This window comes from Syngnathus acus, chromosome 6, assembly GCF_901709675.1.
Source record: "Syngnathus acus chromosome 6, fSynAcu1.2, whole genome shotgun sequence".
Classification (NCBI taxonomy): Eukaryota; Metazoa; Chordata; class Actinopteri; order Syngnathiformes; family Syngnathidae; genus Syngnathus; species Syngnathus acus.
Genome location: NC_051092.1, coordinates 7,437,502 through 7,453,279, shown reverse-complemented (window position 1 = coordinate 7,453,279; position 15,778 = coordinate 7,437,502). Strand labels below are relative to the sequence as shown.

General features: G+C 40.7%; 1 protein-coding gene across 3 annotated transcripts in view; it reads right to left on the bottom strand.

Annotated features, from left to right (window-relative positions):
- Positions 1–1,847: 1,847 nt before the first annotated feature.
- itpr2 (inositol 1,4,5-trisphosphate receptor, type 2) overlaps positions 1,848–15,778 on the bottom strand; it is a 45,597-nt gene continuing 31,666 nt past the window's right edge. For 2 of the 3 annotated variants that reach the window (XM_037254993.1, XM_037254994.1), the window contains exons 40-57: positions 15,540–15,720; positions 14,775–15,028; positions 14,489–14,689; positions 13,722–13,832; positions 13,544–13,639; positions 13,326–13,445; positions 12,182–12,319; positions 11,914–12,106; positions 11,694–11,819; positions 11,241–11,416; positions 10,993–11,157; positions 10,727–10,910; positions 9,312–9,395; positions 8,474–8,595; positions 8,204–8,369; positions 7,757–7,917; positions 3,918–4,079; positions 1,848–3,242 (exon numbers count right to left, since the gene is read on the bottom strand). In XM_037254993.1, coding sequence (XP_037110888.1) covers positions 3,162–3,242; positions 3,918–4,079; positions 7,757–7,917; positions 8,204–8,369; positions 8,474–8,595; positions 9,312–9,395; positions 10,727–10,910; positions 10,993–11,157; positions 11,241–11,416; positions 11,694–11,819; positions 11,914–12,106; positions 12,182–12,319; positions 13,326–13,445; positions 13,544–13,639; positions 13,722–13,832; positions 14,489–14,689; positions 14,775–15,028; positions 15,540–15,720 — 2,721 coding nt within the window. In that variant the 3' untranslated portion in view covers positions 1,848–3,161. The remainder of the gene's footprint in view (positions 3,243–3,917; positions 4,080–7,756; positions 7,918–8,203; positions 8,370–8,473; positions 8,596–9,311; positions 9,396–10,726; positions 10,911–10,992; positions 11,158–11,240; positions 11,417–11,693; positions 11,820–11,913; positions 12,107–12,181; positions 12,320–13,325; positions 13,446–13,543; positions 13,640–13,721; positions 13,833–14,488; positions 14,690–14,774; positions 15,029–15,539; positions 15,721–15,778) is intronic. The other variant, XM_037254995.1, reaches the window with a different exon arrangement.

The window sequence follows — 15,778 nt, the reverse complement described above, 5'->3', positions numbered from 1 at the left end:
AAATTGGCCTGATTTTGCCTACCACACCACCGAAATACCATCACAAATACTGTAGAATTTCTTTTCCTCTCACACACTCCTGAAAGACTCTCAAATACTACATTCATGACATTTTCCCAACCCAGACTACTGAAACACTTACACACTACTTTTATGTGGATGAAAGGAAAAATAAAAATAGTTTATGAGAGCATTTTGGTCGTGTAGGTCATAGTATTTTAGTAGCGTAGAATTGGAAAGAAATTGGTAGAAAGAAAAAAACAAAATGGTAGTGTCTATCAGGGTTTCAGTCATGTGTGAAATCATTTCAATACATTTTGAAGTGCGTGAGAGGGTGTGTCAGTGGTGTATGAGTGGAAATACAGTCAGCAGTGTGTAAAAGTGGCGTGTGAGACTGTAGTATATGAAAGATTGTTGGTAGTGTGCGAGAGCTTTTCAGTCCTATGTGCGAAGTAATTTTCAATGACGTTGTGGATCTCGCATGCTTTTGCTCTCCAACAGCACCCGTTTCCAATGATTGCTGTACTTGATCGGTCCTGTCTACGCAGTAACAGCTGCTCAGCAAAGTGTCTCTGCGTGGGCTAAATTTAATGGCTGTCACGGGCAGCAGGAGCAGACATAGCCCTGCTGCTGTAAACAGCAAACTGAAGCCAGGAAAGGGAGGGGAGGGCAAGGGAGGGGCAGGATGGGACCAGACGGGGTTCCCTGCAGAAGGTCAACTGCGGGATGCATTCATCTTCTGGGTTACACAAGGACAGATGTGAAGCATTAACAGCTTTGTATTCACATCGCTAGTGTCATAGCATATTGTGGATGCTAATAACACGCTGCAGTATGCAATTCTTCAGACTGGTGACATCATCCTGTCATACTGTATTCATGGACTATTTCCGCTAAGGTCATAATCTCCACAAGACTGTTGTCTGCAGTGATACTACTGCCTTGATCAATGAAAAAATATCCTCTTCAGACACAACAAAACCATGACAGCTTGTGAATCTATATACATTTGAAATCTCAGGAAGTTACTTCAGGATGAAAGTGTGGGTAGTGAAGCGGGTAAAAATTTGCTTTACCAAGTAAAAAGCACTAATTAGTTAAGTATGCAGCCTTCTGGCAAGGATATGGGTTGAATTTACAAAATCGGCAGAGTATTTTGGGAAAATAAGCAGCAAGTTGAACTAACCTGTGTGCTTGGTGGAACACGGAATAGAATTACATTTTTGATGGTTAAATTTAATCAATTTTATTTCTTCAGATGGCTGCACAAAATAAAACCATCTAAATCCAGACATTTTTAAGTCAATTTAAAAATATATCCAAATCCAGATGATTTTATTTTGTGCAACTTCTTGACAAAATAAAATTGAATGAATTAAACACCTTTTTTCAGTGTACTTGTACATTGTTAAAAAGCTACTCAATAATGGTTTTGACTGAATATTTGGAGGCTCTTTTGAACTCCCACTCACACGGAGGGATGCCCATTCATCCATTTTCAATAATACCATCATTAGGGTTGCTGGTGAGCTAGAGAAGACAGGGGTACATCCTGGACTGGTTGCCAGTCAATAGCAAGGTCAACATAAGGCAGGATTAAATGACTTTTCATGTTTAAGCATACCTGGCAAGTGACTTCAAGATTCTGGTTTGGTCTTGGGTTCTTGTGTCATTGGCAACATGAAGGAAACTGCTCACAAAACAGCATCAGTTTCATTTCTAATATTAGAGAAGTAACCCAATGCGCAAGTTAAAATACAATTATGTCTGAATGAGGGCGGCCCAGTTCTGTTCTAGAAAAGTTGTTTTGGAACCAAACTGTAGGAAAAAAGTCACATAAGCCTTCATGGCATTTGCGTATACACTTTATTTATACAGACAAATGGATTAAGAAATAGTAGTAGACACAAACATATATATTACTTATCTGACGTCCCGATAAAATCGATGTCCTTATTGTCATTATTACATGCTATTCCCATAAACAATTTAGACGTAAAATCATTTTCAAGTAAGAATTACACATTTTATTCACATTCATTTATTACTTTGTGGAAATCTGAATGAATCAGAAAAAGATGTGGCGCAGTGAATGCATCATAGTCGAAGGCAATAGCCCAAACTGGACAGGTCTCTCCCTTTTGTGTGGAAAAAGTGCAACAAACAATAATCCAGTTTTCAATGATGAGTAAGGCAGCAAAGATTCTGACTCAAAAATGTAAAAAAAATATAATACTCCAGTTATTAAAAAGGTTCTTATCAGAAATCTAAAAGGAATAAAGACAACTCCTAACCCAGTGCCAAGTACAGATCTTGGTACCAATAGTCCATTTTCGGATACGACATTAAAGACGAAGTAAACCCCCAAAATGTTCTTTGTAATAACATGTTCTGTGCAGCCCAAATAGTTGAAACATAGTCTTGTGATTAATGTTTCATTTGTGGAATATGAATTCAGAAGGAAAAACCCACCATGTTTTTATCCATGTCAGGGGGCGGACATAATGCCACTTGCTGTCGATTGAAAATGACATCACAGTTGTAAGGTCACAGGTCACAACCAATCACGGCTCACCAGTTTTCTGAAGCAGAGTCGTGATTGGCTGTGACCTCAGACCTGGCAAGTGTGATGTCATTTACAGTCGACAGGAAGTGGCAAAATGGCAGCCCCCTGAGATAGCTAAAAACAGATGAATTTAGCAGATTTTAACTCAAATTCCACAAACGCAATATTAATCAGAATGCCGTGTTTAGCCTTGCGGGGGCACATTTAACATATTGCAAAAAAAAATGTTGGGGTCGACTTCCACTTTAAGAAAGCAAAGGCATTCGGGCTGAGACAGCAAAGAACTAATCTTACCATAACAACTCCCTTCACCCTCTGTTGGCCACACGAATACCACACTGGCAAATGCGTGCCAAGTCCGCTCAATCATTCGGTCGACCCACTCGGCATGGAAGTGCGCAGGCAACCTGTATAGTTTGTCCCAAACGGCACAGATGTGGTCCATAACTGACAGTGCTGTCGTACAAAAGGCACTTTGTGACTAATCGTCTGTTAGCTGTTAACGATGAAGAGTCACTGTAGGTGTGCACGTCTGCAATTTGTATTGTTTTTTTTCCTCACAGTGTCCATCCATTGTGTTAAGGTTGTGAGACCCTCAATGATTCGCTATGTGATGGTTTGTCTGCGGAGGACCCAATAATCCTTGCCTCTGCTTGTGCTTCCTCTGTTCAGTCATCTGTGGAAAACACACAAGCATGTGGTGGAGCTTTACTTTGCACGCAGAGTAGACATGATACACACAATAACAGGGATCAGCTGGTCGATGTGACAGCCATGACTCCATACAGGGTTTGTTGTTTTGTTTATTTAAAGCGTCATGCTCCCCCGGCGAGCATTTCATTGACATATCTGTCGCAAGAGGAACAAGGACAAGTCTGTGACCGGGATCACATGCCGGCGAGGGCAGGTGACAGGGGTGATCAGTCACGCTTGCATCAGCGCAGTCATTCACACAGCCCAAGACCAACTTTGAACCTGTCAAAGCCTGTCTGAAAGCTGGATTGACAAATTGGGGTTATATCAGGGACATTAGTTGAGACTTGACTCAGGGTGAGTGCTGGTAATAAGAGATTGTTACATTTCAACCTCACACCAGGCAAGACGGCGGGGCCTAAAGACAAATTGCAAACGCAAGAATCAGACATATTAAGACAATTGGGAATTAAAAACAAATTTGTAACGTATCACCATTAAGATCCCATAAGAGTAACTGTTTGGTCACGTTGGAGGAGTGAGGCCACCAATTTCCTCTGACCGCTTAGCCTGCTAATATTTTTTAGGTCAAGAGAGGCTCCAACGACAGCATGTACAGTAATAGTCAGATGAGGAGAGGATGAAAACGGGTCTTTACCTGCTCCTTGAGCTCAGACAGCTGGGCAGACAGCTGAGTTACCAGTGTGACGGTGCTCTCCAGTTTCTCCTGCAGCAATCGCATCTCATTCTGCTCGTTATCCCCCTCTTTGCTCACCAGAGAAATGGCTCTCATGCGGGGGAACCACTCCAAGTTCTTTTCCTGAGAGATGAAGGAGAGATAGGGAGTGAGAGAAACTGTGAGAAGGATGAAGTGAATAACGGTCGAAATAGAGCTGAGTCAGAATGTCAAGGGGACAGCTGCGGCGGCAATTTTGGCAGTCGGCCTCAAGCAGGGTGTGATTCTACACAGCTTCGGCCAGACTGGAGGGCAAGACTCAACATGGAGGTGCTGGAAACAACTTCGAATTGAAATCATCCTCTAAGAACAGAAGCTTGCTTTTTGCTTTGCACTTGAGCATGATGGCCTTTTTGTCTCTGCGTTGCGGTCAAGTGTGGTCATACATTCACTGACTAATAACAGACATTTCAATGCGGATATGAGTCACTGTCCTCATTATTGGCTGTACTGTTATTTTTTTTGGCTCGCATGAAAAAGATACACTTGTGCAAGTAGAAATTGCCATCTGTCACCCATCATTTGCGTTTTGTTTTCATCCAAACAAACATGTTTTGTTGTTCACATAAAAAAAAAATGCAGAACGTAAAAAGTCGCTGAGGAAAACAAACCATTGGCATTACGTAATGGACTTGGACCTGCAATGCAAAATGTACGCACATGCGTGGGTGTGCATCTGCATGAACGTGTTGTGGGGGAGAGACATGACTTCACGCAGACAAACTGTCATCAGCTGATCTTGTGTAATATTTATTGGCCACTTGCGATAAGAACGACCTAAATGGTGTCGTGAGTGGGATCAGACTGGCACCACCATGACGTGTTCTGTGAGAGCAATGAGGTATTCTCCCACCTACTCTTATGTAAGAATATATTTCAGGCATGGTAAGATCAGTGCGAGATGTTGAGGACGAGCTGGCAAACCAAAGGCCATATTCTCACATTCATGCCGAAATCCTTTTAAACGCATAGAATGCAAATTTTCCTTGATACTTGTGAACGCCAGTAAAATATGTGCAAAAAAAACCCCCAACAAAACACTGAATTTGAAAATGCCTCATGTAGAGGATGCGGTGTGTTGTTGGCGGACGACTGTGTAGACACATTTTTATCAAAGAAGCGCATGATTTTTTAATTCAATGCTGTGATTATGACTGAGTTAATGTTTGGAGTTCTACCAATAAAAACAAAATGTGATAAGCAATCCGCAAGTTTTTTTGGACGATGGACTAGTTTCATTTTCAAAAAGCGGTCCTACCTGCCGGATTCTTAAAAGGCGACTGAACTGTTTGGATGAAAAATACAGATTTTGCACAAAAACCCCAATTCTGGGAAGGTTTCCTTTCTGTATACTTTGAAAAGGCTTTTAAGAAACACAACACTTTTCTGCTGAAGACACAGTCATTACTCACACTGAAACGTGGATGTAGGCAATCTGAAGATTTACATCTTCTTGCTTTTCATTTCTACTTAGTGCCGTTTTGCCTGAATGACTTCGCTCCACTGTTGCTCCACTGATCAATTCTTACGCCTAAATGAGCTTGCATTTACAAATTTCCACGTGCTTCTCAGTTGCTACAGTCATGATCGCATCAATGTACTGTACTGTACATGTGCAAACAGCAAGAGATATATTGCCAGACTTTCAGGAGCCTCAGGTCGAACCAGCACTGCACAGGGCAGCTTTAATTATTTTGTTACCTAGTCAATACACTCAAAAGGGATTTTTCACAGATATTTACAATTGTTTAAGTGAAAACAAATTACAATATTACAGTGTTGTCAAACGTTTCAATATTTTGCAAAGTATCGATAGTCTTGATTTTTTTATTTATTCTTTTACATCTTTTCATTTCTGATTTTAATAATTTTATTTGATTGACCCTATATGGCATTCGAGAATTTTTTTAAATGTTTTTTTTTAAAGTATTTGTCTTTTTTTTTTTAATAATTGCCACAGTATCGAAAATGGTATCGCATATAGAGTGGCAATTCTGACTATTTTTATTTTGTATGTAGCGCTGCCACAAGAAAAAATCCCAGCTGTTTAGTGAGTGAAAATGGACCAACAAATCTCTGAATTGAAAGTGATGGCAACAATGGCACATTGACCTCACACTTGATCTGTTGATCGCGTCAATTTTCTCAGTCCAATCTCTCTCTCACACTCTTGCACATAGATATTTATGTTAACTTGCATTACCATTACTTTGTCAATAGAGTTTCACCTACAGAGCAAAAAATGACCTCTGCTTTGTGCAGTCTCTTTTCCTATGCCGCCAACTCCGCCGTTTTGTCTACATTCTATAATTTTCTGCCCGTCCATGTGTGTTGTACGATAAATGAAAGTCTCAAAATAAACGTTTTGTGTGCTTGTATACGAGAGTGAAAGGGACAGGAGAGCACGTGCCAGGCAGGCTAAGGTATTAGCAGGCCACTTGGGATGGGTTATGTAATCCGGCTGATGCAGGACCTGTTGAGCCTATAGCTTCTGTCCTTTTACACACAAACATCACCATACACACACACGAGCGCATACACAGACACACACAGTCAAGTTATACACTCACTGTCTACATTGAGTAATGATGCTTTTCAACCCAGTGTCCCACCAAACCCATTGCACTCATATCAATGAATGCATGCACTGAAGTCTTACTCACTTGTAATGAGTCAATGGTGAGTCAGTTTCAAAACGTTTGGTGAGTACAACATTGATTCCTCTCGTGTGATATTGTTGAATTGTTATTCAGTTGTTTTAATAGCTAAACAATACCAACTAACAGTAAATGGGGAAAATGGTTACGTAATACACTTTCATGCAAAATACATTTCTAGCAGATCTTTCGATGGAATAATCAATAGAAAAATCCATTCTAAAAATATTCAGCGACAGTCCTAGTATAGAATGATCTGAACAGTGTCTTTACAAGTCACTTTGTAACCCACAGTTTCTAATCCTTCTGTTGCAACTGCACTGACAAATTCATGTAACTGACTTCCCATAGATGACCAGATAAACTATTTTATTAAAGCAGTTATAAAGAAATGTATATATTTTTTGTAGATCTTGGAATAATTAACAAAACTAACCAAGATGATGGTGATGATAATGAACACTTTTAGGTCAACACAATGCTATAGAAAACTGACTGAAAACCCATCACTTGTTTTAATTTTTTTTTTTTTTTTTTTTTTTAAACAGCAGTTTGAAGCCCTGCCGACGCATATTGAACTTAATGTGTTTGTCTTGCAAATTGCTCATTATAATTTGACCATTCCGTTGCCCAATCACAAAATCAAAGTTAATCTCAAACGTGCCATTATGCTCTAAGGCTTTATTTAAACCCATTAACTGACAATATCAACTTGAGCTGCCATTACCTCCTTTACGTTCTGGTCTGTGTGTCAGTGCTGCAAGTCGGTGCACTGACGCTAATAGAGCTGGACCGGGTTTAATTACTATTTAACTACACTCTATCCCTGAGGGCTAACTCAGCAAACTACCTTAGCAACGAAACCACGTCTCTTTCCAGTCAAGCAAAAGCAGAAGGAAATGATGCTTGGCATAGGCCAGAGACTCAGTCTCTATTTTGATTGTGACTGCAATAGAGGCGTCTACAACTCGTACTGTACATGTCTTCACACTAATGAATGTGGTGCAAAAAGCAAACACACTAGAAAAAAAGTCCTGTATTACTGAAAGAGTGTATTTGAAGGCATTTGGAATGTTATTTTTGGGGTGTGCATGTAATACTGACCGCTATCATCTGGGCGACATAGCTTTCTGGGCCGGTGTATTCGGTGGGATCCTTCACTCTCACCAGAACCAAAAAGTAAAGGTAATGCCACATGTTGTGCTCAGACATGATGTGCTCTTCGAAGGACACCGTCTTGTTGTCAAATTTGTCTCTTTCCAATCCTGAAAGGTATTGTCTCATCATCTTGCAAGCATAGCCTCATCTCTTCCACCATCATTTGTACATCCATAAAACTGCTAGGTTAAAAATTCGTATCGACTCAAGAAGTGGAATCAATTTGACTTTGGGTTGTTTTGTGCAAAAAAACAACAACAAAAAAACAATTTGTTGGGTTATTTTCTACAGAAAAGAAAATTGGTTTTGGTCCAATTTTTAATCCAAATTGGATTGTTTTCAACCCAGCATTTTTAAGGGTATAGGTTTTATGGACCACAGAGTTGTACACACCACAGATGAAACAAGTAGTTTTCAGGATCTCCTCCTTCCTTTGTTTCTCACTCCTTAAATCGGCAAAGGTGTCGATGATTACGCCAAAGATGAGGTTGAGAACGATGATGATTACAACAAAGAAGAACAGCAGGTCGTAAACCACGCGGGCCGCAAACAGCGGTTCCTGGATAGGCCCGTGACCGGCAGAATAGAGAGAAAATGCAAATTAACCAATGAAACACAAATATCATCTACTATGTATACAGTACATTTCTGTCCATATCTGACCTCTTTGGAGGGTCTTCTCAAAATATCGCCAACACCACCACCATTACGTAGTCCTTGGTTCAACACGGTGATTATGCACATAAGCAGAGTGTCGCACACCCTCTCTGTTCCCTCGTCCTCATCTGTAAACGCACAATAAGTCATACAGGATCATTATTGTTACATGTTATTCGTGTAAAATTTTCTATCTTGAACAAAGAGGACATACTAGGACAAAATAACTTTTTAATTGCTTGCACTGTATACAAATAGTTGGGGCTCTGGAGTGCCTCTGCGCAGGGTAAGAATTCAAGTGTTCTTACTCGTTGGGGTATTTGAATGTAAAAACATGTCATTTAGACACTAAGGAAATATTGTAGAAAAAAATGATTGTACTCAGATCTTAGATGACTCATGATTCTGAAAAAACATCACAGCAATAGCTAGCAACAGCGTGACTTAAGACCAAACGAACTCCTACAATCAAACAAATAGGAAATATACAAATGTGAAAATGTCATTTAACCTTTAAATGTTGGAGTGATGGTAACAATGAACACTGCAGATGGGAATGGATGGACTCACGTGTGTGTGGATTTAACACAGGTGAGGTGTCCTGATGAGTCATCTTTTTGCCACATCAGATTTCTTTGTGTGACTGTGTACGCGTGCGAAAGCGAGCGAGCTATTGTGTGTCTGTATTTTTGTGTGAATACACGAACACTGAAGTTAGGGTGGTTAATGGATACGGTTGTGCTGAAAAGCTACACAGTTTTCAAATGTCCGTCAAACCACAAAATCTTTCACCCTTCATCATAAGATAAGGAAAGCAATAAGAAAAGCAGAAAGAAAAACTTACCAGGAGCAGTTTTAATAGAACCAGAGCATTTGTCCTTCGGGCATGAATCTTCCAACGTTTGTTTACCAAATAAATGTCCATATCCTAAAAATGAGAGATGTGCCGTTGTCACTGAATGTTATGCAGAGTGGCAGAGTCAACTTTGGCTTCTCTTTGTTGAGTTTATGTTCTTTCTGGGCTTGACTGGGTTTTTTTTCTCCAGCGCTTTCTCCCACAGTCCAAAAGCATGTACATACTGTATGTTAGGCTCAACAAATACTAAATATCCAGGGGTGTGAATGCGAGTGTTAATGTATGTATGTCTGTGCCAGCCCCTTGATTGACAGGTAATCTGTTCAGACTTCAGCCATCCTCTCACCCAGTAAACTGGGCTAAACAGATGCAAGGGAAAGAATTTTTAAAAATGAAATGGCTTCTAAAACCGTCCTCTTTCTAATTAGTGCTGATAATCAGCAAGACGCTGTATATGATTGTTATGTAAACAGCAGCTGCCGGGTGGGCGGATGTCAAAGTGCAGCTTGAAATAAAACTGAACAAATCAATTGCACAGCAGTAAAGTTCTGAGCAACTTAGGACCTCTATTTAAGTGTAATCGTCTGAAGGAAAGGGAACGGCCCTAGCCCTGAGACTGTGGAGCCGTGGCGAGGTGAAGGGTCAAAGCCGTGGGTTGGCTGCTGTTTGGACAGCCTTCCGGGCAGGTTTGCTGGAGCCTTGCACCTCAGCTCCTTCCCGAACCAACAACCACAGAACCACGAAAGCCGCCGCTTACATAACCTGCCACTGCTGTGCTGTGTGCGCGTGTGTCTGCACGCTGTTCGGCAGTACACAGGATGGCACGGCCGCCAGGTTATGCAACAGGTGCACATGTGCCTGCTGGTTGTCTCTCCTGACCGTGCAATGCTCACAGTCACAGCTCATTAACACACCCACACTGTGCAGCGTTTTCAAAACATGTGTCTGCGAACAGACTGTTCATTCTCAAGCCTGATTGGGAATGATCGTGCCTTTTTGACTTATCAACATTTAACTACACAGGGCATTTTCATGTAAAATGCGGTGCTATACAATAATTGACTTGACTTGTTTTTTAAAATTGTGTGCCAATATTGTTACGTTCAACCTGACATCCTGAAATTGTTAAGAAAAAAAACAATCAAGCGCTAATAACCACAGCAGCTCAAATGCAACAGAAAAACGGGGGAGTTCGCAGTGAAAAAAATGTTCCATGGTGTGTTAAAAATGCCTAAAAATAATTAAAATGAAAACAAAAAGTAATTTAACAGGTCCCGAGAAAAAAAACAAGGATTACAACACACCACTCCACAAATAAGTCATGCTACCAAAATAACAGCTGCGGCTAAAAACACAGCCACGCAGTTGATTTTTACCAGAGTGACGACTAATAAAATTCTGACCTGATGCAGGGAGACGGTCCACCTCCATGCGGAAGTCATCTTTGAGGAAGAGGAAGCCGATAATGGAGAAGAAGTAGACAAGAAAAATGGCCAGAACTGCGGTCAGGATAATGGAACGTCCATTCCTCGTCACACTCTTTATGACATTAAGCAGCGTTTCCTCTCTGATTATCAAGTCAAAGAGCTGTGTGGGGGGAGGTTATCGTGAATCACCTACAACGTATTTATTCATCCAATATATCTTTCTTGTGTTTGGTAGGTCTTACCAGAAAGCTGTAAAAGAACTCATGCACAAAGAGACCCAGAACACAGATGAGTGCATAGCCCAGGTGGTAGATGAAAAGCATGTCCATGACGACAGCTTTGTAACCACGGATGAACGTCCCCTGGTTTCCCACAAAACTCACTAAAAATACCAACTTGTTGAACAACTGTAAGAGTATATAAAAGGAAAAAAAAAAAAAACACATTTAGAGGTTAGAACAATACGTGATTCACGTCTTCGGCCACTTACATTGATGGTACCAAGTAGTAACAAAGCAGGACCCAGGCCCATGGTATAAATTGCACGTAAAATGAGGACGACCAGGAAGAAAAGGATGCCCCACGGTTTGGGTAACACTGGAAGTAAAGCAATGGAAGCTGCCAATGCAGCCCACAGCATTACACAGTTGAAGACTGATAAGATTCCTGTGGAGAGAAAAAAATGGTGGAACAACAGGACATCGGTGTCTGCCTTTCGTCTACGAATTATTCAGTCCTAAACTTTGGAATCTCAATTACACTTCCAAACACTGTTTGAAAATGATGTTTTGTCTCACAAACACTTAATGGGATACGCTTTACCTCGGGCAGGAATTGAATTGAATTCAGTTGGGTAAAATTTTCAAATCAAGAAATGTAGCCGGGCTATACGCATTATCGAATCGATAGTTTTCTATTTTACGTTTTAATATCACTTTGTCACCTTCATCTCCATCATCTCCAAATGGGTAGAATACAGCCACACAGATGTTGAGCAGGCAGGCCAGGTAGAAGGAGATACTCCCCCAATGAGAGATATGGCGTGAGAACCAAAACAAACTCTTATTTTCTACAGAAAATAGGAGAGTAGACAGATTAATCGGTTTCATTCTTCAAATCATTTTATAAAAATAAACAACAACCCCTGCCATGCAAAAACTCACTTCGGATTTTCTTCTGCCAACTCATCTCATTGTAGAGATCGTCAAACTGCTGAAAGAAGTCGTTAACCTTGCTGCCCTGGTCATCTCGTTCAGTGGTGGTGAACACGCGCATTTTCGACTCTTGGGTCAGGTACTCACAGATGTTGGGGACTGGAAAAACAATCTGCTCCATGGTGCGGTCATGCCGCACAATCTAGCAAATGCAATTTCTTTAATGATTTGATTTGGTACATTCCAAGAAGAATATTATATAACACCAAATTCTGACCTCAATCTGAGCTGTGTGATTGGCATAGTACTGAAGTGCATCATCCTTTTCATCATTGTCAGGGTCTGAGCTTGTTCCAGTTACCAAACTTGACCCTGGTCTCAGACTCTGCTGCAGGATCTTGCTGTGTCGAGCCAGCTGGGAAGAGGAAAGAAAAAAAAAATACAATTGGTTTCAAGTTGAGCAGAAATGAAAAGGAATTAAATATTAGTCAGTCATTAAATAAATGTACAACTGCACCATTTGTATGCATGATGCTGGTGTTAAAAGAGTCAAACCCATGCAACCCATGTCGTAGTTGTTTTCTCAGTTACACTCTTTTTGCCTTCTCCATATAGCCATGAGAACAAATCACAAAAGAATGCTCAGAAAGACATTTAGTGACAAATGTCTATGGCTCTCATCCTGTTCAGGGTTGCAGGAGGCTGGAGCCTGTCAGAGCAGACTACAGGAATCAGGCAGACTACACCCTGGGCAATCGGAGAGCACATACTGTATAGAGACAAACAGCTATTCGCACCCACATTATGTACGATGAAAAAGCTAAGTTTTATAGAACTTAATTTATTAGATAATGTCAGTTTATTTGCCGTGATTTGATTTGCTGAGCTCCATTTTGCACACCATTAATAGTCTATCAGTTCAACTCATATCTAAAAGGCACAATGAGATTTAGTCTCTTCATGCTTCAGAATTCTAAATGCTGTTTTTTACTTAGGTTTGCGCTTGCTTGTATTATGAATGTGTTGAGCAAGGTTATGGATGTGAGCATCTTATTTTATGAAACCATGACTGTGGAGGTAATGATAAACAATGACTTCTCAGCCATGCTGTTTTCCTTTTATGACGTGAAAATAATGGATTAATTGACATTGACTGTAAAAATTAATCATATTCTGAAGACAGATTCTTATATATATATTTTTTTTTAGATATGACTGCCGACGACACCTGTGCTACTGTACTATGGTACTGATTGGTTCCGTTTGCTGTCTAGACTAAATATATTGGTGTCTCCCTCTAGATAGTAGGCTGAAAAAGTTTGAATGGCCACTATGGCAGATCACACAAAGTAATAAATTCCAAAATATCGGCCGATCCGATCCAGCCCATCAGTTCTGTGTAAAGTCTACTGGTAACTAACCTGGTGGGCTAGTATGTAAATGTTATGCCCAACATCCAATGGCTTGATGTGGTATAGAGCACTGTCCTCATCCTCCTCACTTTCCAGAGCTTGGGCGAAAGCTTCTTTCATGGCATCCACCTAAGCCACAACAATTGGTCAGATTTTTAAATGGCATCCACGAATGAGCCGTCTCCTCTATATGCACCACAGCACGCATATACAGGATGGACACTCACAAGCTCTGTAGGTCTCATCTTGAAGAGGATTTTTTCCGCGTTCTCGCTGTCGTGGCGGCTCTCCATGATAGCCAGCAGGAGCTTGGAAGCATTATTCTAGAAAACAGTTAATTCACTGAAATACTCAGACTTAATCATTGTGCAATCATAATTTAGCAGACACATGCTTAAGCTTCACCTTGAGCTCCAGCACCAGGTCCAGGCGGTTCTTCCCCAAGGGATTGATGTGGTTGACAATCAGCGCAATAATGATGTCAATACCATTTGACTCGTGTCTGGCAATGCATGTCTGGAAATGAAAGAAGTACATGAATGAGCGTGGCTCTTATTAGAAAATAAATTGAAAAAAATGAAATCTCAAGGTTTCTCATTTTCCCCGGGCAGGGTTTTTTTGAGTTTTTCCTTGCCCTTTTGGGAGCTTAAGACCAGGGGATGCTTTGAGAATAATTGTCAATTTTTGTCTATGTGAAGCCCTTTGAGACTGCTTGTGATTTAGGGCTATACAAATAAACTTGACTTGAATTTGAAATGGTGAAAAGACTGAGAATGAGTACAACACATTACAAGTTTGTACACCCTTTGTAACCGTCCAAACCTTAACAGCAATATGTAATCAGCTAATTTTAATGGTGCGTGACAACATCTCCATGTCTCAGATCAAACCTAATGACAAGGATGGTGACTTATCACTTTAGATGTATGCCCGAAGCAGTTCACAGCTCAAGATAAGCATTGTATCTGGGGGTTGATATGACATTTTATGATGCATGAACGTCTATTGTAAAATTTCTTGTGATTAAACAATGTTTCTTTTGTTGGCATTTAATTTCATCAGGCACACAAATTGTCTGGTTTGGTTTTGCATTCTTTGTAATCATTGTTTACTGTCACGCCATGTACATGTTTTTTTTTTTTTTTTTAGAAATAATTCAGATGGCAGTCTACCTGGTTTTCATGGCAGGGGCCCTGGCAGTACTCTGTGATGGTTTCCAAGGTTTGACGAACCAGATCAACATTGCTCTCATTTATATAAAGGCCAAGTAGTCCGAGGCCTCCGGTGGTGCTCCCGCAAATACAGTCCAGGAACTGAAGTGTCTCACATACTAGATTGTAGTTGGTCTTGTTGTTCTGTGAGCGCAAAAAGTTCTACACACCGAGAAGATGGACAAAAGTCAAAGAGTAGTGAAATCCACAACCGAAGCTTATTTGACAATAATAGCAAAACCAGTACCTGCAGATCAGAATTGTGGTTCTCACAGAGAAGTTGAAGGAAGCGTAAGATGGGTTTCATAATGGTGATGGCTTGGCTCATGCGAGTCTCCTCTAAGACCTCTTCAGCCCCTGTCACTCCACTGCTGTGGCATAAGGCTTCAAGATCAGGATCCAGCTCTTTTCGGAAAGCACAGAAAGCCTTAGAGGTCACAGACGAAGCCTCTTTAAGTTGCCCTCGCATGTCCTCCCTCATATGAAGTCCTGAGTCTTTCCCTTGCAGCATGGATGAAAATGTAAAACAACATGTTTCAATGAAAGGCAGAAGGGTATTTTGGAACAACCAAGCCTTTACAAATTGATTAATTGACGATTCACACTGCCTTAAAAAAACATAGGTCATATTGACAGATTCATTTCTGGAGTGAACAAAAGAGCAAGAAGCATTGAGTTGGGTGCTGCAACATGAAAGCACACAGTCTTGACACAATGGACTTTTGATAGACCGTGGATGCTGGAAGTCACATGGTCTCTGACATGTGACAGCGCTGACTGAGAATAATATTCAACAAAGAGGTCAGCAAAGCAACATTTTGCTTTCTCCGCCACTGTTGCAAATTCAACTTGAGGGCCATGCATAAAATAGGTCGCTTTGAGACCTGGAGGTGTGTTTTTTAAGGAGCCTGAAGCTTTTCAACTTTTGCAGCCCACTTGTGATCCTGTCTTTTTACTACACTGCTTATGACATAAAAAGTGGAGTTGTCAATATTTCATTGCTCATCTGTACCTTTTCTGAATCCGACACCACCAAAGTCAGCGTCATCATCCCTTTTTCTGCAGTTGAGCTCAAACATGTTGACGGACACAGTGGCGCGGATCTCCTGCTGAGCCAAACGCATGCGGTCGTAGAAAACCTTAAAGAACCTCTCCGACTTCTTCTGCTTGTAAAGTTGACTGTAGAAGGAGTCCTAGGAAAGGCAGACAAAGTTTCATTTCAACTGTTGGTCACACTTGCAAAGAAAATGG